The 24,253-nt window shown below is 47.4% G+C and overlaps 2 protein-coding genes across 5 annotated transcripts in view; one reads left to right on the forward strand and one right to left on the reverse strand.

The window, feature by feature from the left end:
- The window catches only part of SCYL2 (SCY1 like pseudokinase 2), a 158,511-nt gene extending 146,894 nt beyond the window's left edge, over positions 1 to 11,617 (reverse strand). Inside the window, exon 1 of one of the 4 annotated variants that reach the window (XM_063927837.1) lies at positions 11,512 to 11,617. The gene's annotated coding sequence lies outside the window, so the exon portion shown is untranslated. The other 3 variants (XM_063927836.1, XM_063927835.1, XM_063927838.1) reach the window with 3 other exon arrangements.
- Positions 11,618 to 11,931: 314 nt separating this feature from the next.
- The window catches only part of DEPDC4 (DEP domain containing 4), a 102,791-nt gene continuing 90,469 nt past the window's right edge, over positions 11,932 to 24,253 (forward strand). The window contains exon 1 of the mRNA XM_063927840.1: positions 11,932 to 12,075. Coding sequence (XP_063783910.1) covers positions 12,006 to 12,075 — 70 coding nt within the window. The 5' untranslated portion in view covers positions 11,932 to 12,005. The remainder of the gene's footprint in view (positions 12,076 to 24,253) is intronic.

A 24,253-nucleotide genomic window follows, 5' to 3' on the forward strand; every position in this document is an offset into this window, starting at 1 on the left:
ATCCCCTAATTTTAACCCATTTAGTAGGTAGGTGTTATTTTTGTTCTTCTTACCACAGTGCATTACCTTACACTTGTCTGTATTGAAGCGCATTCTCCATTTCGCTGCCCAAGCTTCTAATTTAACTAAGTCGTTCTGAAGCAACTCAGCATCCCCCTCCGCATTTATAACTTTACACAATTTGGTATCATCTGCAAAAATTGACACCATGCTCTCTAGACCTTCTGTTAGGTCGTTAATGAAAATATTGAACAGTAGCGGTCCTAATACTGAGCCTTGCGGCACACCACTTAGCACTTCAGTCCAATTTGAAAAAAATCCATTAACCACAACGTGCTGCTCCCTATTATCTAACCAGTTTTTGACCCAAGTGCATATTCCTAGCCCTGTTTCTTGTAGCTTGTAGATAAGTCTCATGTGTGGTACAGTGTCGAATGCTTTGGCAAAATCTAAAAAGATTACATCCACCTCTTTACCCTGATCTAGGTTTGCGCTTACTGTTTCATAAAAGTAGTACCTTAAGAGTAAATTAGCTCATATTGCTCTTTTGCAAGAGACCCACTTCTTTAGGACACATCCCGCCCTCACCAATAAAACATTTCCGTATGCTTTCTACTCCACTTCGAATCCCAAATCTAAGGGGTTGCCATTTTATTAGATCATTCCTGCCCTTTTCAAATTGACTGCTCACATACAGACACCCACGGATGCTTTTTATTCCTGGTAGGTTTAATTGATGGTTCCCTTGTTACTATTGCTAACTTGTAAGCCCCTAATACTGGCCAGGGTGCTTTCTTCTCTATGGTCTTTTCTAAATTATCTACAGTTGCTAAGTGAAAATCATAATTGGTGACGACGAATACTGTCCTCTCTCACTCGGTAGACAGAACTGGTCCCTCTAAAGTCTCTCCCTCTAAATCTAAAGAATCTATACGGCTCCCTTCTCAACTGAAGTTGTATACCCTTATATGATTCCAGGAGAATGCTTTATCGTTCTGCGTGTGAATATTCACACTTTACCCCTCCTCCTAAGCATTTCACCTATATTGATTTGTTCCTCATTGACCACTCTTCCACTCCATTCCTCCGTGCTTCAGAGCTTTCCCCGGTGTCCTGGACTGACTACTTGGCACTTTTCCATGATTGTGCTCACTTCTGCCCCCCCCTTGCAGATCTAAATGGCATCTGGATGACTTTCTCTACTTAGGGATGATGTTCGCACCCAAATCAGTCAAGTTATAACCGAGTTCTGGGAACACAATGACCCTCAGTAGACAACGGACTCCATTACTTGGGAGGCCCTTAAGGCTACACTTCGAGGTCACTTCCTTCAAACTACTTCTGCTTGCAAAAAAGATGAAAGACAACAAATTGCCTCCCTGGAGTCCAGTATTGCCCACTTCTCATCCCTAAGTCAGCATTTTCCTAAGGACAAGAACTTCCGCCAGCTCAGACTGTACAGAAGCCAGCTCACGCAGCTTCTTTCCGCCATGGCTTCACGCACCCTCAAGTAGCTACAGCAGAAGTTCTATGAGCATGGAGACCAAGCTGATGGCCTATTCGCACGCAAGCTCAGGGCTAAATGCACAAAGACCAAGAATCGGAGTCTTGCTGTAAAAGAGCCATCAGGAAAATTATGCTATGGCCCTCAGTCTATAGTATATAGTTTTCAAGACTTCTACTCGTCACTCTATAACCTTCCCACTCGCGACCTTTCCTCACATGCACTTTCTGTAGCCACCCATGGCTATCTCTCCTCTTTTGATTTGCAATGCCTGTCAGGCTCCCAGCTTTAAACATGGCTATTACTGCTGAAGAATTGTTTGAAGCTGTGAAATCCCTCAAGTCGGCTGCTGCTCCCGGCGACTATACAACCGCTTTTTATAAGAGATTGCTCACCTCTATGTCCTACTTCTGGATCTTTATATACAATGCAATTCTTGCTGGCCGTAAGTTTGATGAGGCCACCACTAGGGTAGAGATTGTGGTTATCCACAATGAAGGGCGTGATCATGCTCTATGTGCTAGCTATAAAATTTTTGAAGATCTTGGCCACTCGTCTTGCAGGATTATCCCTTCACTAGTGCGCTTAAACCGAGTGGGCTCAGACAACACTCACAATTAATTGACCTTATACATATTGTCAAAGAAATGTCTTTCTTTACCCTGGTAGTAGTCTCAGACGCAGAAAAGTCTTTTGACAGAGTCGAATGGACCTTTATGCGTTTAAACCTTCAGGCATTTAGTTTTGAAGGTCATTTTTCGAGAGGTATTGCTTCTCTATATCACAATCCCTCTGCTCTTGTTTTGGCAAATGGGTTTGCCTCTTCCTCCTTCCAAATTCATAATGGTACTAGGCAGGGCTGTCGCCTCTCAACCCTTCTTTTCGCCCTGGTCATGAAACCGCTGTTGGCTAGGCAGCGCTCTAACCCTTGTATTTCGGGAATCCAGGTAAGTATGACCAGTCATACCATTGCTTTCTACGCAGATTATGTTATGCTCACACTAACCAATCCCTACTCCTCTCCCCCTATGGCTTTTAATGAGCTACACACCTACGGTCAACTATCTAATTGTAACAAACTCAGACAAAACTGAGATTCTCCCTCTCCACATTGACTCTCTGGCCCTTTCTCAACTTCAGCGTAATCATAATTTCCGCTGGCGTATTCACTCCTTGAAGTACCTGGGCGTGCAGCTCAGCAATTCCTACGACAAGCTGTTTGCTGAGAATTTTCCCCTAACTTGCAAAAAGTTTACAGAGATCTCAGGTTCTGGGTGTCACATTTCATTTCTTGGACTGGTCTTATCAACGAGACTAAAATGAATGTCCTCCCAAGATTTCTCTATCTTGTTCACTCTCCCAGTCAGTGTCCCTTCTCTTTTTCTTACTAAACGACCCAGAGTATGATTTTGAACGTTATGTTATCCCTCCAAGGAAGGCGGCTTGTGCCTCCCAAATGAACACCCAGCTCCATAGTGATGCATGCTAATATGGACAATCTCGTCCATATTGGCCTGCATGCATAAGCGACGGGGTACCAACGATTAATGAGCGCGGTGCTGTGCACCGTTCATCGTTGGTGCCTACACTGCACGATATAAACGAGTTCTCGATCATTGATGAACGAGAACATTAATATTGTGCAGTGAGATCTGCCAGTGTGTAGGGCCCTTAAGTCGTCTCTTAGCACAACCAGCGTGTGCCATACCCAGGAGGAAAGCATTACAAAACGCTGTAACAGCTTGTGGGCTCATATAGACTAGCACAGAAAATAAGATTTTAAACCTACTGGTAAATCTTTTTCTCCTAGTCCGTAGAGGATGCTGGGGACTCCGGGGTATAGACGGGCTCCGCAGGAGACATGGGCACGCTAAAGACTTTAGAATGGGTGTGCACTGGCTCCTCCCTCTATGCCCCTCCTCCAGACCTCAGTTAGAGAAACTGTGCCCAGAGGAGACGGACAGTACGAGGAAAGGATTTTTGTTAATCTAAGGGCAAGATTCATACCAGCCCACACCATCCACACCGTATAACATGGAATATACAAACTAGGTAACAGTATGAAACAAAACAGCATCAGCCCGAGACTGATCAAACTGTAACATAACCCTTATCTAAGCAAAACCTATATACAAGTCATGCAGAATGTAGTCCGCACTGGGACGGGCGCCCAGAATCCTCTACGGACTTGGAGAAAAAGATTTACCGGTAGGTTTAAAATCTTATTTTCTGTGCTAGTCTATATTAGCCCACAAGCTGTTACAGCGTTTTGTAATGCTTTCCTCCTGGGTATGGCACACGCTGGTTGTGCTAAGAGACGACTTAAGGGCCCTACACACTGGCAGATCTCACTGCACAATCTTATTTTCTCTTACGTCCTAGAGGATGCTGGGGACTCCGTAAGGACCATAGGGATTATACCAAAGCTCCAGACCAGGCGGAAGAGTGCGGATGACTCTGCAGCACCGATTGAGCAAACATGAGGTCCTCATCAGCCAGGGTATCAAACTTGTAGAATTTTGCAAAAGTGTTTGAACCCGACCAAGTAGCGGCTCGGCATAGCTGTAATGCCGAGACGCCTCAGGCAGCCGCCCAAGAAGAGCCCACCTTCCTAGTGGAATGGGCCTTCACCGAATTTGGAACCGGCATTCCAGCCGTAGAATGAGCCTGCTGAATCGTGTTACAGATCCAGCAGGCAATAGTCTGCTTAGAAGCAGGGGCGCCAACCTTGTTGGCTGCATACAGGACAAACAGTGCCTCTGTTTTCCTAATCCGAGCCGTCCTGGCTACATAATTTTTTAAGGCCCTGACTACATCAAGAGACTTGGAATCCTCCAAGTCCCCCGTAGCCACAGGCACCACAATAGGTTGGTTCATATGAAACGATGAAACCACTTTGGGCAGAAATTGAGGGCAAGTTCTAAACTCTGCTCTATCCACATGGAAAATCAGATAGGGGCTTTTGTGAGACAAAGCCGCCAATTCGGACACCCGCCTCGCAGATGCCAAGGCTAATAACATGACCACTTTCCAAGTGAGAAATTTCAGCTCAACTGTTTGAAGAGGTTCAAACCAGTGTGACTTAAGGAACTGTAACACCACGTTAAGGCCCCATGGTGCCACTGGGGGCACAAAAGGAGGCTGGATGTGCAGCACTCCCTTTACGAAAGTCTGGACTTCTGGGAGAGAAGCCAATTCCTTCTGAAAGAATATAGATAGAGCCGAAATCTGTACCCTAATGGAGCCTAACTTCAGACCCATATCCACTCCTGTCTGTAAAAAGTGGAAAAAACGGCCCAGGTGAAAATCTTCCGTAGGAGCATTCTTGGCTTCACACCAAGAAACATACTTCCTCCAGATACGGTGATAATGTTTAGCCGTCACATCTTTCCTAGCCCTTATCAGAGTAGGGATGACTTCATACGGAATACTTTTTCCAGCTAGGATGCGGTGTTCAACCGCCATGCCGTCAAACGTAACCGCGGTAAGTCATGGAACACGCAGGGCCCCTGCTGCAACAGGTCCTCCCTGAGAGGAACCGGCCATGGATCTTCTGTGAGCATCTCCTGAAGATCTGAATACCAGGCCCTTCTAGGCCAATCCGGAACAATGAGTATTGTCTGCACTCTTTTTCTTCTTATGATTCTCAATATTTTGGAGATGAGAGGAAGAGGAGGGAATACATAGACCGACTGAAACACCCATGGTGTCACCAGGGCGTCTACCACTACTGCCTGAGGGTCTCTTGACCTGGCACAATACCTCAGAAGTTTCTTGTTGAGGCGTGACGCCATCATGTCTATTTGAGGAAGTCCCCAAAGACTTGTTATTTCTGCAAAAACTTCTTGATGAAGTCCCCACTCTCCAGGATGGAGATCGTGTCTGCTGAGGAAGTCCGCTTCCCAGTTGTCCACTCCCGGAATGAAGACTGCCGACAGAGCGCTTACATGATTTTCCGCCCAGCGCAGAATCCGTGTGGCTTCCGCCATTGCCACTCTGCTCTTTGTCCCATCTTGGCGGTTTACATGAGCCACGGCTGTGACATTGTCTGATTGAATCAGAACCGGTAGTTCGCGAAGAAGCTTCTCCGCTTGTCGTAGGCCGTTGTATATGGCCCTTAATTCCAGTATGTTGATGTGTAGACAAGCCTCCTGGCTTGACCATGTTCCCTGAAAAATTCTTCCTTGTGTGACTGCTCCCCATCCTCGGAGGCTCGCGTCCGTGGTCACCAGAATACCAGTCTTGAATGCCGAACCTGCGACCCTCTAGAAGATGAGCACTCTGCAGCCACCACAGGAGAGACACCCTGGTCCTGGGGGGCAGGCTTATTTTCTGATGAATTTGAAGATGGGACCCGGACCACTTGTCCAGAAGGTTCCACTGAAACGTCCTCGCATGAAACCTGCCGAAGGGAATGGCCTCGTAGGTTGCCACCATTTTTCCCAGTACTCGAGTGCATTGATGGACTGACACCTTTTTCGGTTGTAACAGGTCTCTGACCATGTTCTGGAGTTCTTGGGCTTTTTTCCATCGGGAGAAAAACCCTCTTTTGTTCCGTGTCCAGAATCATGCCCAAGAAAGATAACCGAGTCGTTGGAACCAACTGTGACTTTGGTAGATTCAGAATCCAGCCATGTTGCTGCAACACACTCAGGGAGAGCGACACGCTCTTCAGCAACTGATCTATCTTTTATCAGAAGATCGTCCAAGTACGGGATAATTGTGACTCCCTGTCTGCGCAGGAGCACCATCATTTCCGCCATTACCTTGGTGAAAACCCTCGGGGCCGTAGAAAGCCCAAACAGCAACGTCTGAAACTGGTACAGTCCTGTACCGCAAATCTCAGGTACGCCTGATGAGGGGGATATATGGGGACATGAAGGTATGCATCCTTTATGTCTAGTGACACCATAAAATTCCCCCCCCCCCCTTCCAGGCTGAAAATAACTGCCCGGAGCGATTCCATCTTGAATTTGAACTTTTTCAAGTACAGGTTTAGGGATTTTAAATTTAGACTGGGTCTGACCGAGCCATCCGATTTCGGGACCACAAATAGGGTTGAATAGTACCCCTTCCCCTGTTGAACTAGGGGAACCTCGACAACCACTTGTTGTTGACACAGTTTGTGGATTGCAGCTAAAATTATCTCCCTTTCTGTGGAAGAAGCTGGTAAAGCCGATTTGAAAAACCGGCGAGGAGGCACGTCTTCGAATTCCAGCTTGTAGCCTTGGGATACAATTTCCATTGCCCAAGGATCCACGTCTGACTGAACCCAGACGTGGCTGAAGAGTCGAAGACGTGCCCCCACCGGCGCAGACTCCCTCAGAGGAGCCCCAGCGTCATGCGGTGGATTTAGTAGAAGCCGGGGAGGACTTCTGCTCCTGGGAACTAGCCGTAGCAGGCATTCTTTTCCCTCTACCCTTACCTCTGGCGAGGAAGGAAGAACCCCGACCTCTTCTAGACTTATGCGACCGAAAGGACTGCATCTGATATTGTGGTGTTTTCTTTTGCTGTGGGTAAAAAAGTAGATTTATCCGCGGTAGCTGTGGAAACCAGGTCCGCGAGACCTTCCCCAAATAAAACCTCACCCTTGTAAGGCAAAACTTCCATATGCCTCTTTGAGTCGGCATCACCCGTCCATTGGCGGGTCCACAGGGCTCACCTAGCAGAAATCGCCATGGCGTTGGCTCTCGAACCTAGCAGTCCAACGTCTCTCTGAGCGTCTCTCATATATAAGACTGCGTCTCTAATGTGAGCTAAGATCAATAAAATTGTATCCGTATCTAGGATATCAATGTCAGCTGAGAAGGTATCTACCCAAGCTGCTACAGCGCTACAAACCCAAGCCGACGCTATTGCCGGTCTGAGCAAGGCACCCGTATGCGTATAAAATTGATTTTAAGGTAGTCTCCTGTCTGCGATCAGCAGGATCCTTGAGGGCTGCTGTGTCCGGGGATGGTAGCACCACCTTTTTGGACAAGCGCGTTAAAGCCTTGTCCACCTTGGGTGAGGATTCCCACCGTAACCTGTCCTGTGCCGGGAAAGGATACGCCATAAGAATTCTCTTGGGAATCTGCAGTTTCTTGTCTGGAGTTTCACAAGCTTTTTCAAATAACTCATTCAGCTCATGAGATGGGGGAAAAGTCACCTCAGGTTTCTTTTCCTTAAACATGCATACCCTCGTGTCAGGGACAGAGGGGTCATCTGTGATATGCAAAACATCTTTTATTGCAATAATCATATAATGAATACTTTTGGCCACCCTTGGGTGTAACCTCGCATCATCACAGTCGACACTGGAGTCAGAATCCGTGTCGGTATCAGTGTCTGCTACTTGGGACAGTGGACGTTTCTGAGACCCCAAAGGTCCCTGTGACACAGTCAAAGCCATGGATTGACTCCGTTTTATCCCTGGACTCTGCTTTGTCCAATCTCTTATGTAATAAAGACACATTTGCGTTTAAAACATTCCACATATCCAACCATTCAGGTGTCGGCGTTGCCGACGTAGACACCACAATCATCTGCTCCACCTCCTCCCTAGAAGAGCCTTCCGCTTCAGACATGCCGACACACACGTACCGACACCCCCACACACTCAGGAATATATCTATATGGAGACAGTCCCCCAATAAGGCCCTTTTGAGAGACAGAGAGAGAGTATGCCAGCACACACCCAGCGCCACCGGACACTGGAATAAAATCCCAGTCAGTACAGCGCTTTTATAGATTTTATATTATATATATATATATATAATTACTCACTGCGCCAATTAATGTGCCCCCCCCTCTGTTTTGCCCTCTGGAACCGTGTTCAGCAGGGGAGAGTCCAAGGAGCCAGCTTCTCTGCAGTGTGCTGTGGAGAAAATGGCGCTGGTTAGTGCTGGAGGATCAAGCCCCACCCCCTCAGCGGCGGGCTTCGGTCCCGCTCAAATTATTTATACTGGCGGGGGGGTTTTAATATACCGTCTCCGCAGTATATATTGCCTATGCCAGTGTCCCTTGAGGTTAATATTGCTGCCCAGGGCGCTCCCCCTGCGCCCTGCACCCTTACAGTGCCCACTGTGTATGTGTGGGAGCAATGGCGCGCAGCGTTACCGCTGCACGTTACCTCAGTGAAGATCTGAAGTCTTCTGCCGCCTTTGAAGTCTTCTTTTCTTCTCAATACTCACCAGGCTTCTATCTTCCGGCTCTGTGAGGAGGACGGCGGCGCGGCTCCGGGACGAATGGCGAGGGTGAGACTTGCGTTCCGACCCTCTGGAGCTAATGGTGTCCAGTAGCCTAAGAAGCAGAGCCTATCATTTAAGTAGGTCTGCTTCTCTCCCCTCAGTCCCACGATGCAGGGAGCCTGTTGCCAGCAGTGCTCCCTGAAAATAAAAAACCTAACAAAAAGTATTTTTCAGAAAAACTCAGTAGAGCTCCCCTGCAGTGCACCCAGTCTCCTCTGGGCACAGGATCTAACTGAGGTCTGGAGGAGGGGCATAGAGGGAGGAGCCAGTCCACACCCATTCTAAAGTCTTTAGAGTGCCCATGTCTCCTGCGGAGCCCGTCTATACCCCATGGTCCTTACGGAGTCCCCAGCATCCTCTAGGACTTAAGAGAAAAACTAAAAGCATAGACAAAACCTTTGTATGCTTTCTCCTCACTGTAGCGCATTTCACAGCACTCTTGCAAAACAAAGTACTTCGTAATTAAATAAATGTTACTTTGTGAATAAAACTTTGAGAATGCAAAGTAACAGCTTATGTACAGGGTCTTAGCCTACAAAGCACAACATCTAAAGGCCCATACACACTAGGTGATTTGAGTTCAAAGTAGCACACTTTTGGCATTTTGAACTACTTTAAGCTCAAACTCGGCCAGTGTGTATGGGCAGGCGCGGAGCACTGATGCGCGCTCCCGCATCATCGCTGGCCACCGCCATCCATCGGGCTGTTTGAACAGCAGAGTGATACCCCTTTCACACCAGCAGCTTTGAGCACGGGTTATTGGCACATGAGCGCGCATAACCAGTGTTCCTGTGCGGTGTAAAAGGTACCAGGGGCAATATACCGTGTTGAGCGACCCGGTATTTCAACCCTGCTAGCGAGCAGGCTTGAACACATGTTCAACCTGGCTCGCTGTGCGGTGTGAACGGGACTTGGGTAAGTGCGACCCATTTCCCATTCACAGTGTGTGGATGGGCAGAGCTTGGAGATCATGATCTCCCAGTACCGCATCACCGCCGACGTCACCAGCCCGGCATATTGCTGGGTTACAGTCTGCGGTGTGAAAGGAGGTATTGAGGCGGGTCGCACACTGGGAGCCCCCGTGTCAGGCTCCCGGTTGCAACCCGCCTCAGACATTATGAAAGTGGTATGAAGCACATTCCACTCCCCTCCCTCTCCCCCTCCCCATGTGAACGGTTCTGGTATGAATGGTCGACCATGTTATGGTCGACCACTATTGGTCGACATTGACATGGTCGACATGGACACAAGGTTGACACACAAAAATGGTCGACACATGAAAGGTTAACACATGAAAAGGTCGACATTACTTTTTTTACTTTTTTTGGTATCGTTTTTTGCGTAAAGTGACTGGGAACCCCAATTAGTGCACCGCTTCGCTCGCCATGCTTCGGGCATGGTGCCTTCGCTCCGCTACCGCTTCGCTCGGCACAGATTACCGTTCCAATCGTAGTCCACTTGGATCGTAAAGTATGGAAAAGTTCCCCAAAAGAAAAAAAAGTTAAAAAACTCATGTCGACCTTTTCATGTGTCGACCTTTCACGTGTCGACCATGTGTCCATGTCGACCATGTCAATGTCGACCAAAAGTGGTCGACCTAATGACTGTCGACCATGTGAACGGATACCCATGTGAACATAGCTGGGCACAGGGAAAATAGCTCAGTGTATGCACCTTAATTTAAGTAACACATGAACAACACAGGGGCATATCTTGCTGGGCACAGCAGTGCAGCAAGAAGCCAGGCAGTCACTGCATCTGCAATGTCACTTCTAGCAACTAGTTAATGCGTGGTCATAAATTCTACAGTCATTTGTCAGCCCCTAATTTATTTACTAATGAATCACATGGGATAGATAGATAGATAGATAGATAGATAGATAGATAGATAGATAGGGTCCTATTAGAACTCACATTTGTTGACTACTATTTTACTAATACAAATAAATAATTAAAAAAGGATTATATACCCAATGAAGGGTATAAATGTAATAATAATCCTCATGAAGCTCACGTCTCATCACCTGGCTGGGGAGACACCCTCTGAGCCAGCGCTGAGCAGGAGAAAGTGTGCGGCCACTAATGCCAACCACAGAGCAAAGCACCTGCCGCCCCAGCGCAGGCAGTGCCAGGTATCGCAGCCTGAGGATGAATGGGGGCAGGACGTGGACGGCAGCTGAGGATGTGAGGGGCATCGCGCAGTGAGATAGGGCGGGCGGCCGTACCTGTCCCCGGCTAGCTGTGCGCAGGCGGCAGAGACATACGAGGCCGCGCTCCCGCTGTCAGGCCGCCGCTCCGCTTCTTCCTGCTTTCAGCTGGCTCCACATCGCCCCGCAGGCAGCTGACCGTACACAGCCCTGAGAACTAGAGGCTCAGCATATTACTCACCCAGGCGCCACAATATGTACAGGCAGATGTGCGGGAACAGCCATTTTCCTGAAGAACAATACTGCACCAAGCCATAGTAATAGGCCCCAACAAGATGTCTCCTGTGCTAGGGACACACAGGCAGCATAAACTACGCTCTCTAGAAAGTAGATCTCTGTGATGTGGAAACAATGATTTCATTTCCCCTCCGACGACAATGGAGGAGCTGTGACTCTGTGTGTGCGTGTGTTGGCAGTGGCACAGACTGCTGTATTGCAGGAGCGCAGTGACAGTCTGAACTTAGGTCCGTGCCCGGGCAGTAATGAGCCGGCGGCTGAGGCGGACTATGGGCTCCTCACTCACAGTATGCGGCAGCAGCAGGAGTCATAATAAAGCACCCCCACCCCCTACCTCCTGCTGCCACAGCAGCCAGTGTTTCCCTGGGGAGAGTCAGTGACCGGCGGCTCCCGCACACTGAGGGCCCGGCCAGTGCACAGGACCGGGGACAGCGCATGTTACAGTTAAACTAGATGTTGTTTTAAACACACAGAGTAGATGAGCCGCAATTGCCTACAGAATACACTGGCTGTGACTGGCAGGAGGCTGCGCGTCTGCACAACCAGAAAGCGCTACTGCATACAGCGCCTCAGTATTCCCACACGGCGCCGCTGCGCGCACTGGGGGGTACAGCAGAGGCTGCTACCGCTGCGTGTATGGGCTGTTAATATTATACTGATCTATGATGTTCACGCTCCAAGAATTGCCAGAGTCAAAAATGGCCGCGGTGGGGATGCGGACGTCACGTGTGACGTAAATATGTCATACACGCCCAGCCCTGCGAAAGGTGGTCACGTGATGTTACCCAGCTACAGGTGACGCCGGCAGCGGCCGCAGCAGCAGGTGGCATGGCGGCAGATTTGACTCCCCGGTTCCGTAGGATCCGCAGTATGGGCGAGCTGCGGGCGCGGCGGAGAGGTAGGCACTAGCAGGCGTCTGTCTCATGCTCGCCTTGCCGTAATGTCACACACACAGTTATAGCAGAGGCTGCTGTTAGCATTATATCCCCTATGGTTAAACCTACATTTATTGCGTGTTCTCAGCAATCTATGGATGCAAAATATGAGTACTGATTATGAACAGTGGTTACATTGCTGACTTAGTGCTAGAGTCATGGGATTCATTCCAGCCAGGGCCATATATGTGCGGAGTTTATATGTTCTCCCCGTGTTAGTGTGGTGTTCCATTTGGGAGCTATGGTTTCCACACCACACTCGAGACACACTGGAACGATAGTTTGCTTCTGATGAAAATTAGCCCTATTGTGTTTCTGAGGCTATAGATTGTAAGTCCAGCTGTGACAGGAACTAATGTATTTTCTTAAATATCCACTGTGAAGTGCTTTGTAATATGTATGTGATATATAATTAACTTTCATAAATAAATATTTTGCTTATTAAACAGATCTTTTGGAATTACGTTTTTCTGTAATTTTCCAAGGTAACATCACAGGAAATGCACAAGTTGTAAAATAAACAATACGTATTTCTCTTTGTATGCTGTGTGCAATAATTGGGGTGTCTGTAATCATGTTAAAGGTACCTGACCTCCTCTGTAGGTGACTGGTGATTGGGATCCACTAAGGGAGTTATTCAATGTTGTTAGCAAACCAAAAAAGCAAGCAACTGGGCTAAACCATGTGAACTGCAGGTGGGGCAGATGTAACGTGCAGAGAGATTTAGATTTGGGTGGGTTATATAGTTTTTGTGTATGATAAATACTGGCTGCTTTATTTTTAAGGCGCATAAACACGGTGATATTTATCCTTTCGATTTTGACTATACAGTCAGAATTGCAAGGAAAGTTAGTGCAAATTGCAAGGTGTTAGCCACCTTGCGATACCGATGTGCAGTCCCGCGGGGTCGGTATCACAAGGGTAGACTGTGCAGGGAAGTCAATTTTGACTATCTAGTAAAGAAATTTTCAACCTTTTACAAGATCTAAATATTGCCACTTTTTTTTCTTTTTGCTCAAATATAATGGTGATGCATGGTGCAGTTGCGTTTCCTAGGATGTCATGTCGCAGCTGATCACGCCTGAGCCACATCTGTGAAGGCCAGAAGAGCCCAACACTGCCCAGGCCTGAAATTAGAACTGTCTCTGCATCCGCTAAACCCACCAGTATTGGTCGTTCCAGGGCCTCTGCAGCGGCAGCACACTGACAGGCCTGGCTCTGCTTCTATGGCGGCACACTTGGAGAATGCTCAGGGCACACTAGTCACAGCACAGTGCTTAAAAAACACTGCTGTAGCATATGCAGAATTGGACCAATCAGAATATGTTTGTGATTTTCACAGATTTACTCCGATTTTCTCTCACGTCCTAGTGGATACTGGGAATCTGTACTTTAGTACCATGGGGTATAGATCGGGTCCACTGGAGCCTGGCACTTTAAAACCTTTAGTGTGTTTATGTGTGTGCTGGCTCCTCCCCTCTATGCCCTGCTGTCTGCTGCGCCACCTGCTGTGACCCAAGGTGCCCAGTTCCAGGGGATATAGTCAGTTCAGGAATCTGCTCTGCCAATACACATCCTGAAACTCAGGGCAATTTACAATGCTCTTCTGCAAGCTTCCCATCTCCTGAAGGATCAGGTGATCCAGGTTCAATCGGATAATGTGGCGTACATAAACCGACAAGGGGAAACAAGGAGCAGAGCGGCGATACCAGAAGTGTCAAGAATACTCGTCTGGGCGGAGGCCAACTCTAGGGATATCTCAGCCATATTCATTCCAGGAGTGGACAACTGGGAAGCGGACTTCCTCAGCAGACACAACCTCCATCCAGGGGAATGGGGCCTACATCCCCAGGTGTTTCAACAGTTAATTCACCGGTGGGGCTGTCCACAGATAGATCTGATGGCTTCTCGTCTGAACAAGAAGCTTTGCCGTTATTGTTCCAGGACGAGGAATCCGCAGGCCGTAGCAGTGGACACGCTGACAGCACTCTGGACGTTCCAGTTTGTGTACCTGTTCCCTCCTCTACCGCTAATCCCAAGGGTTCTAAAAAGAATAAGAAGCGAAAGCGTTCAAGCAGTTCTAATTGTCCCGGATTGGCCTCAACGGGCGTGGTACTCGGACCTCCTAATCTTGGCTCTGGAGGATCCCTGACCTCTGCCGCTCCAAAAGGATCTTCTTCAACAAGGTCCGTTCATCTATCCAGACTTAAGTTTGATGGCTTGGAAGTTAAGAGGGAGATTCTAGCAAGAAAAGGTCTTCCCTCCCGAGTTATTTTCACCATGGTCCAGGCCAGGAAGATGGCTACGTCAAAACATTATCATCTTATCTGGAAAAACTATGTTTCCTGGTGTGAAAGTAGAAAGGTTTCTCCCATGGAATTTAGAATTGGTCGTTTTCTTCGTTTCCTGCAAGTGGGAGTGGATATGGACCTACGTTTAGGTTCCATCAAAGTCCAGATTTCGGAGCTCTCTATTTTCTTCCAGAAACAACTTGCCATGTTGCCGGATGTACAAACGTTCCTAAAAGGAGTTCTTCATATGCACAAATAGATAGCCAAGCGCTCCGTCACTCCAATCTATGTGCTGCCAGCAAAATAAGGCTACCCTATTCAAGAGAAAAAATCAGATACAAGACCGAACTATTGCAGCGCATATAGATTGGAAAAAATATATTTATTTTTATCATTAATTCCTTTTAATAAAAATACCAATAAAAATACAACATTCAAATTTCCAAAACCACCGGCTGGTAGTTTTAACCCATAAATATTTTGTCTACACAACATACAGTGTATTCTATTTTCTGTATGAACACTGCTATATACAGCTCTAAAAAATCCCTCTCATCAAATGTAAGTAGGGAATATTTAAAAGTTCATTCCGCAATTAGTCTCATTAGGTCACTGAATTTCATATGCCAGTATAGCACCCTTATGTGCCGTTTCTTATAGCTGGTTATATTAGCACTAAAATTGACAGCCACACTGTTTAGCAAACAGTATATCAATGTAGCAGTTCCTTTAACAATAAGCAACACTGTATCGCTGTGAATCAATGTAGCAGTGTGAGGCGCTGACAAAAATCAGTCCAGGAATTATATGTATGGATAGACATGTATAGATTTAAATATATTTGTGTGCATATTTATATGGGCTTATAAGAGCTGTCTCTCTTCTTTTTTCCTGTTTTTTTTTTTTTTCCCCCTGGTTCTTTTGACAGTGGACGGTTGTGAGTAGGCTTAACGTGCGGTCGGCGTCTGGTTGTGTGCCGTCTGCATGTGGGCCACCCCCATGGCTGTTTTGTGTTCATTACAATATATATTGGAGAAAGTGTTTCTTCTACTCCTCCTTGTATAGGGATATTCTGCCTTTTTCATATGTGTCCCTGTGGGAATTATATCCAATGCATGGACAGGTATTTCTACGTGTGCTCTTTTCTTGAAAATGAAGTTTTTCCTGTCCATCTCTGCCTTTTATATATGCCGGAGATGTATTTCAATATATCCCGATTTGTTAGAGGTGCATGCCGATATAATTAACCTCTTTTATGAGATTGAGGTCTCTCATTTAATTATTGCAAATAGCTTTAAAATATATAGAGTTTTAAGAAAGACCTCCTATGCTTATCTATATCAACGATGGAATTTATTGTAAATTGTTTTTTTTTTTTATTTGAAAGTTATTTTTCTCTAACGTCCTAGTGGATGCTGGGAACTCCGAAAGGACCATGGGGAATAGTGGCTCCGCAGGAGTCTGGGCACAACTAAAAGAAAGCTTTTAGACTACCTGGTGTGCACTGGCTCCTCCCACTATGACCCTCCTCCAAGCCTCAGTTAGATTTTTGTGCCCGGCCGAGCTGGATGCACACTAGGGGCTCTCCTGAGCTCTTAGAAGAAAGTATATTTTAGGTTTTTTATTTTACAGTGAGACCTGCTGGCAACAGGCTCACTGCAACGAGGGACTAAGGGGAGAAGAAGCGAACCTACCTGCTTGCAGCTAGCTTGGGCTTCTTAGGCTACTGGACACCATTAGCTCCAGAGGGACCGACCGCATGGAACTGGCCTTGGTGTTCGGTCCCGGAGCCGCGCCGCCGTCCCCCTTACAGAGCCAGAAGCAAGAAGAAGTCCGGAAAATCGGCGGCATGAAGACTTCTGTCTTCTCCAAGGTAGCGCACAGCACTGCAGCTGTGCGCCATTGCTTCTCATACACACTTCACACTCCGGTCACTGAGGGTGCAGGGCGCTGGGGGGGGGGGGGGTGCCCTGAGCAGCAATAAAAACACCTTGGCTGGCAAATATATCACAATATATAGCCCCAGAGGCTATATATGTGATAAATACCACTGCCAGAATCCATAAAAAAGCGGGAGAAAAGTCAGTGAAAAAGGGGCGGAGCTATCTCTCTCAGCACACTGGCGCCATTTTCTCTTCACAGTATAGCTGGAAGACAGCTCCCCAGGCTCTCCCCTGTAGTTTGCAGGCTCAAAGGGTTAAAAAGAGAGGGGGGGCACTAAATTTAGGCGCAATATTGTATATACAAGCAGCTCTTGGGAAAAATTCACTCAATATAGTGTTAATCCCTAAATTATATAGCGCTCTGGTGTGTGCTGGCATACTCTCTCTGTCTCCCCAAAGGGCTGTGTGGGGTCCTGTCCTCAGTCAGAGCATTCCCTGTGTGTGTGCGGTGTGTCGGTACGGCTGTGTCGACACCAGAGTGGATGGATAGGTGGGGCCGACACCAGAGTGGATGGATAGGTGGAAGGTATAAACCGACAGTGTCAACTCCTTACATAAAAGGCTGGATGACGTAACAGCTATGGGACAGCCGGCTTCTCAGCCCGCGCCTGCCCAGGAGTCTCAAAGGCCATCAGGGGCTCAAAAACGCCCGCTCCCTCAGATGGCAGACACAGATGTCGATACGGAGTCTGACTCCAGTGTCGACGAGGTTGAGACATATACACAATCCACTAGGAACATCCGTTACATGATCCCGGCAATAAAAAATGTGTTACACATTTCTGACATTAACCCAAGTACCACTAAAAAAAAAAAAAAAAAAGGGTTTTATGTTTGGGGAGAAAAAGCAGGCAGTGTTTTGTTCCCCCATCAAATGAGTGAATGAAGTGTGAAAAAGCGTGGGTTCCCCCGATAAGAAACTGGTAATTTCTAAAAAGTTACTGATGGCGTACCCTTTCCCGCCAGAGGATAAGTTACGCTGGGAGATATCCCCTAGGGTGGATAAGGCGCTCACACGTTTGTCAAAAAAGGTGGCACTGCCGTCTTAGGATACGGCCACTTTGAAGGTACCTGCTGATAAAAAGCAGGAGGCTATCCTGAAGTCTGTATTTACACACTCAGGTACTAGACTGAGACCTGCAGATAGTGCTGCTGCTGCGTGGTCTGTAACCCTGTCAAACAGGGATACTATTTTGCGAACATAAGACGTCGTCTTATATATGAGGGGTGCACAGAGGGATATTTTGCCGGCTGGCATCCAGAATTAATGCAATGTCCATTCTGTCAGGAGGGTATTAGAGACCCGATACTGGACAGGTGATGCTGACTTTAAAGGGCACATAGAGCCTTATAAGGGTGAGGAATTGTTTGGGGATGGTCTCTGGGACCTCGTATCCACAGCAACAGCTGGGAAGAAAAAATTTTACCTCAGGTTTCCTCACAACCTAAGAAAGCACTGTATTATCAGGTACAGTCCTTTCGGCTTCAGAAAAGCAAGCGGGTCAAAGGCGCTTCCTTTCTGCACAGAGACGAGGGAAGAGGGAAAAAGCTGCACCAGGCAGCCAGTTCCCAGAATCAAAATTCTTCCCCCGCTTCCTCTGAGTCCACCGCATGACGCGGGGGCTCCACAGGCGTAGCCAGGTACGGTGGGGGGCCGCCTCAAAAATTTCAGCGATCAGTGGGATCGCTCACAGGTGGATCCCTGGATCCTTCAAGTAGTATCTCAGGGGTACAAGCTGGAATTCGAGGCGTCTCCCCCCCGCCGTTTCCTCAAATCTGCCTTGCCGACAACTCCCTCAGGCAGGGAGGCTGTGCTAGAGGCAATTCACAAGCTGTATTCCCAGCAGGTGATAGTCAAGGTGCCCCTACTTCAACAAGGACGGGGTTACTATTCCACACTGTTTGTGGTACCGAAACCGGACGGTTCGGTGAGACCCATTTTAAATTTGAAATCCTTGAACACATACATAAAAAAATTCAAGTTCAAGATGGAATCGCTCAGGGCGGTTATTGCAAACCTAGAGGAGGGGGATTACATGGTATCCCTGGACATCAAGGATGCTTACTTACATGTCCCCATTTACCATCCTCACCAGGAGTACCTCAGATTTGCGGTACAGAATTGCCATTACCAATTCCAGACACTGCCGTTTGGTCTGTCCACGGCACCGAGGCTGTTTACCAAGGTAATGGCGGAAATGATGATACTCCTTCGAAAAAAAGGGAGTTTTAATTATCCCATACTTGGACGATCTCCTAATAAAGGCGAGATCCAAGGAGCAGTTGTTGGTAGGAGTAGCACTATCTCAGGAGGTGCTACACCAGCACGGTTGGATTCTAAAGACTTCCCTACACAATAAATATTCTAGAACTGAGGGCCATTTACAATGCCCTAAGTCAGGCAAAACCCCTGCTTCTACACCAGCCGGTTCTGATCCAGTCAGACAACATCACGGCGGTCGCCCTTGTAAACCGACAGGGCGGCACAAGAAGCAGGACGGCAATGGCAGAAGCCACAAGGATTCTCCGATGGGCGGAAAATCATGTGCTAGCACTGTCAGCAGTGTTCATTCCGGGAGTGGACAACTGGGAAGCAGACTTCCTCAGCAGGCACGACTTCCACCCGGGAGAGTGGGGACTTCATCCAGAAGTCTTTCAAATGATTGTAAACCAGTGGAAAAAACCACAGGTGGACATGATGGCGTCCCGCCTAAACAAAAAACTAGAGAGATATAGCGCCAGGTCTAGGGACCCTCAGGCGATAGCGGTGGACGCTCTAGTGACACCGTGGGTGTACCAGTCGGTTTATGTGTTCCCTCCTCTGCCTCTCATACCAAAGGTACTGAGAATAATAAGAAAACGAGGAGTAAGGACAATACTCGTGGTTCCGGATTGGCCAAGAAGAGCGTGGTACCCGGAACTTCAAGAGATGATCTCAGAGGACCCATGGCCTCTGCCGCTCGGACAGGACCTGCTGCAGCAGGGGCCCTGTCTGTTCCAAGACTTACCGCGGCTGCGTTTGACGGCATGGCGGTTGAACACCGGATCCTAAAGGAAAAGGGCATTCCGGAGGATGTCATTCCTACGCTGATTAAAGCCAGGAAAGTTGTAACTGTAAAGCATTATCACCGCATATGGCGGAAATATGTTGCTTGGTGTGAGGCCAATAAGGCCCCAACAGAGGAATTTTAGCTGGGTCGATTTCTGCACTTCCTACAGGCAGGAGTGACTATGGGCCTAAAATTAGGCTCCATTAAGGTGCAGATATCGGCTCTGTCGATTTTCTTCCAAAAAGAACTAGCTTCACTACATGAAGTTCAGACATTTGTAAAAGGAGTGCTGCATATTCAGCCCCCTTTTGTGCCTCCAGTGGCACCCTGGGATCTCAACGTGGTGTTGAATTTCCTAAAATCACATTGGTTTGAGCCACTAAAGACCGTGGATCTAAAATATCTCACGTGGAAAGTGGTCATGTATTGGCCTTGGCTTCGGCCAGGCGTGTATCAGAATTGGCGGCTTTGTCATTTAAAAGCCCTTATCTGATTTTCCATATGGATAGGGCAGAATTGAGGACTCGTCCCCAGTTTCTCCCTAAGGTGGTATCAGCTTTTCACTTGAACCAACCTATTGTAGTGCCTGCGGCTACTAGCGGCTTGGAGGATTCCAAGTTGCTGGACGTAGTCAGGGCCTTGAAAATTTATGTTTCCAGGACGGCTCGAGTCAGGAAAACTGACTCGCTATTTATCCTGTATGCACCCAACAAACTGGGTGCTCCTGCTTCTAAGCAGACTATTGCTCGCTGGATTTGTAGCACAATTCAGCTGGCGCATTCTGCGGCTGGACTGCCGCATCCTAAATCAGTTAAAGCCCATTCTACAAGGAAGGTGGGCTCATCTTGGGCGGCTGCCCAAGGGGTCTCGGCTTTACAACTTTGCCGAGTTGCTACTTGGTCAGGGACAAACACGTTTGCAAAATTCTACAAATTTGATAGCCTGGCTGAGGGGGACCTTGAGTTCTCTCATTCGGTGCTGCAGAGTCATCCGTACTCTCCCGCCCGTTTGGGAGCTTTGGTATAATCCCCATGGTCCTTTCGGAGTTCCCAGCATCCACTAGGACGTTAGAGAAAATAAGATTTTACTCACCGGTAAATCTATTTCTCGTAGTCCGTAGTGGATGCTGGGCGCCCGTCCCAAGTGCGGATTGTCTGCAATAATTGTACATAGTTATTGTTCACTAACGGGTTATTGTTATGAGCCATCTGTTGAGAGGCTCAGTTATGTTTCATACTGTTAACTGGATATGGTATCACGTGTAATACGGTGTGATTGGTGTGGCTGGTATGAGTCTTACCCGGGATTCAAAATCCTTCCTTATTGTGTCAGCTCTTCCGGGCACAGTATCCTAACTGAGGCTTGGAGGAGGGTCATAGTGGGAGGAGCCAGTGCACACCAGGTAGTCTAAAAGCTTTCTTTTAGTTGTGCCCAGATTCCTGCGGAGCCGCTATTCCCCATGGTCCTTTCGGAGTTCCCAGCATCCACTGCGGACTACGAGAAATAGATTTACCGGTGAGTAAAATCTTATTTTACTCCGATGAGTATACCTTTAATCTATATTCTGATGGATCTATTAATTAGTGACTACAACACATGAAAGCCATTTGTGTTCCTTTAACTATGATGACATGTCTCTAGGAAAAGGAAAAAGGGTAAAATGCTGTTTAATTAGTTATCTTAATATTATTATTTTTCTTTTTCTTTTAAGGCTCCCATATGTTCTTACTAAACACCTTGCCAATGAGGTTATATTAATATATAAACTGATGTTTTATAATAGTTCTATACACAAATGTGGTTATTAGTATAACTGACACAGGTGTGATAATCTCAGCTGCTGTTACACATTCCTAAGCCGCTATGCGGGTCACAACCAGAGAGAGGCTTGACACGCCAAGGAAATTAGTGGGGTGACGTCATCACGGTATTTAGCCGCGAGGTTTAAATAGAGCGAGAGGGAGCAGTGAGTTTATTTCTGATGAAGCCGCTGAATCCGGAGGGAGGCGGGGAAACGCGTTAACGGACTCACTAAACTCTACTCCATACCACCGTATATTGCTCACCGCTAGCCGCAGCTTCAGCTATTTTACATGATCTATATGAATCTGATCCTCCAGAGATGACTGCGTTGAAAGGTTGAGAGCACCAGCAGCCGGGAGGATTCTTCTGCCATTTTAATGCTGGAAGGAGCGGTGAGCTAAATTATTTTGTCTGGCCAGACGTTTCTTTAAGCTATTCAGCTTTAATGAACTCTAATTGCTGAAAGGACATTCCAACCTTGTGTGGCTACGTTAATACTGCTAGCTGTGGATAACAGTGACCATCGCTTTGCTGGACTGATTTTTGTCAGCGCCTCACACTGCTACATTGATTCACAGCGATAGAGTTGCTTATTGTTAAAGGAACTGCTACATTGATATACTGTTTGCTAAACAGTGTGGCTGTCAATTTTAGTGCTAATAACCAGCTATAAGAAACGGCACATAAGGGTGCTATACTGGTATATGAAATTCAGTGACCTAATGAGACTAATTGCGGAATGAACTTTTAAATATTCCCTACTTACATTTGATGAGAGGGATTTTTTAGAGCTGTATATAGCAGTGTTCATACAGAAAATAGAATACACTGTATGTTTTGTAGACAAAATATTTAGGGGTTAAAACTACCGGCCGGTGGTTATGGAAATTTGAATGTTGTATTTTTATTAAAAGGAATTAATGATAAAAATAAATATATATTTTCCAATCTATATGCGCTGCAATAGTTCTGTCTTGTATCTGAGTTCTTCATATGCAACTGCCCTTCGTACCTCCCACAGCTCTGGGGAATCTCAATGTGGTTCTGTCCTTTCTTCAATTGGACTGGTTTTAACCCTTACATACGGTGGAGTTTAAATTTCTCACCTGGAAGACAGTGATGTTGGTAGCATTGGCGTCTGCCAGACGTGTCTCTGAATTTGGGGCCTTATCCTGTAAGAGCCATTATGTGATTTTTCATGCAGACAGGGTGGAACTCAGGACCCAGCCTCAGTTTTTGCCAAAAGTGTTGTCAGTTTTTCACGTGAATCAACCCATTGTGGTTCCAGTGTTGTCTGACGCTTCTGTTTGCCTAGAATCCTTGGATGTGGTGAGGGCTCTGAAGATTTGTCAAAAGGACTGCTCGTCATTGGAAATCTGATTCGCTGTTTGTCCTTTATGATGCCACCAAGATTGTTTCGAAGCCGGCCGACCAATCTATAGCGCGTTGGCTCAGGTTGACCATTCAACAAGCCTATACTTCGGCGGCTCTGCCTTTGCCGATGTCTATTCAGGCCCACTCGACTAGATCTGTTGGCTCTTCCTGGGCGGCTGCTCGGGGTGGTCTCGGCCTTACAGTTGTGCCGAGCTGCTGCTTCTGGTTAGAATTTCACAAGAAAGTGTTCGATCAGTTCAACACCTTGGCCAAGGATGACATTCAGTTTGGTCTGGCGGTTTTACAGGGTTCTCAGCATTCTCCCACCCGTTTGGGACTTCCCCATGATACTAAAGTACAGATCCCCAGTATCCACTAGGACGTAAGTGAAAATAGGAATTTAATACCTACCGGTAATTGCTTTTCCCGCTGTCCATAGTGGATACTGGGCACCCGCCTCAGTGCTTCGATTCCTGCTTACCTGTGTAAGTGTGTGGTTGGCCCGCCATTAAAATCCTACTATGTTGTTGGGATAGCTGTACTATCCTGGTTAGATTGGTGTTGCTATCCTCTGTTCTGGTTAGTGCCCTCCTTTCGGTTATGGTTGTGTGTTGGCTTGTTGCCTCACCACTGTTGTACCTGTCTTCTTCTCTCGTGGTATGTCCGTCTCCTTGGGCACAGTTTTCTAGACGGAGTCTGGTAGGAGAGGCATAGGGGAGGAGCCAGCATACACACACTAAAGATTTTAAAGTGCCAGGCTCCAGTGGACCCGATTTATACCCCATGGTACTACAGTACAGATCCCCAGTATCCACTACGGACTACGAGAAAAAGAATTACTGGTAGGTATTAAATTCCTATTTCTCTGACGTCCTAGTGGATGCTGGGACTCCGTAAGGACCATGGGGAATAGCGGCTCCGCAGGAGACAGGGCACAAAATAAAAGCTTAAGGATCAGGTGGTGTGCACTGGCTCCTCCCCCTATGACCCTCCTCCAAGCCTCAGTTAGATTTTTGTGCCCGGCCGAGAAGGGTGCAATCTAGGTGGCTCTCCTGAGCTGCTTAGAATAAAAGTTTAGTTTAGGATTTTTTATTTTCAGTGAGTCCTGCTGGCAACAGGCTCACTGCATCGTGGGACTAAGGGGAGAAGAAACGGACTCACCTGAGTGCAGAGTGGATCGGGTTTCTTAGGCTACTGGACATTAGCTCCAGAGGGACGATCACAGGTTCAGCCTGGATGGGTCACCGGAGCCGCGCCGCCGTCCCCCTTACAGAGCCAGAAGAGACGAAGAGGTCCGGTGAAATCGGCGGCAGAAGACGATCCTGTCTTCAGACTAAGGTAGCGCACAGCACCGCAGCTGTGCGCCATTGCTCTCAGCACACTTCACACTCCGGTCACTGAGGGTGCAGGGCGCTGGGGGGGGAGCGCCCTGAGACGCAATATTACAGTATATACCTTAGGTGGCTAAAAAGAATACATCACATATAGCTCCTGGGCTATATGGATGTATTTTACCCCTGCCATTTTACACAGAAAAAGCGGGAGATAAGGACGTCGTGAAGGGGCGGAGCCTATCTCCTCAGCACACAAGCGCCATTTTCCCTCACAGCTCCGCTGGAAGGACGGCTCCCTGACTCTCCCCTGCAGTCCTGCTTCAGAATCAGGGTAAAAAAGAGAAGG

Source organism: Pseudophryne corroboree, chromosome 6 (assembly GCF_028390025.1).
Source record: "Pseudophryne corroboree isolate aPseCor3 chromosome 6, aPseCor3.hap2, whole genome shotgun sequence".
Classification (NCBI taxonomy): domain Eukaryota; kingdom Metazoa; phylum Chordata; class Amphibia; order Anura; family Myobatrachidae; genus Pseudophryne; species Pseudophryne corroboree.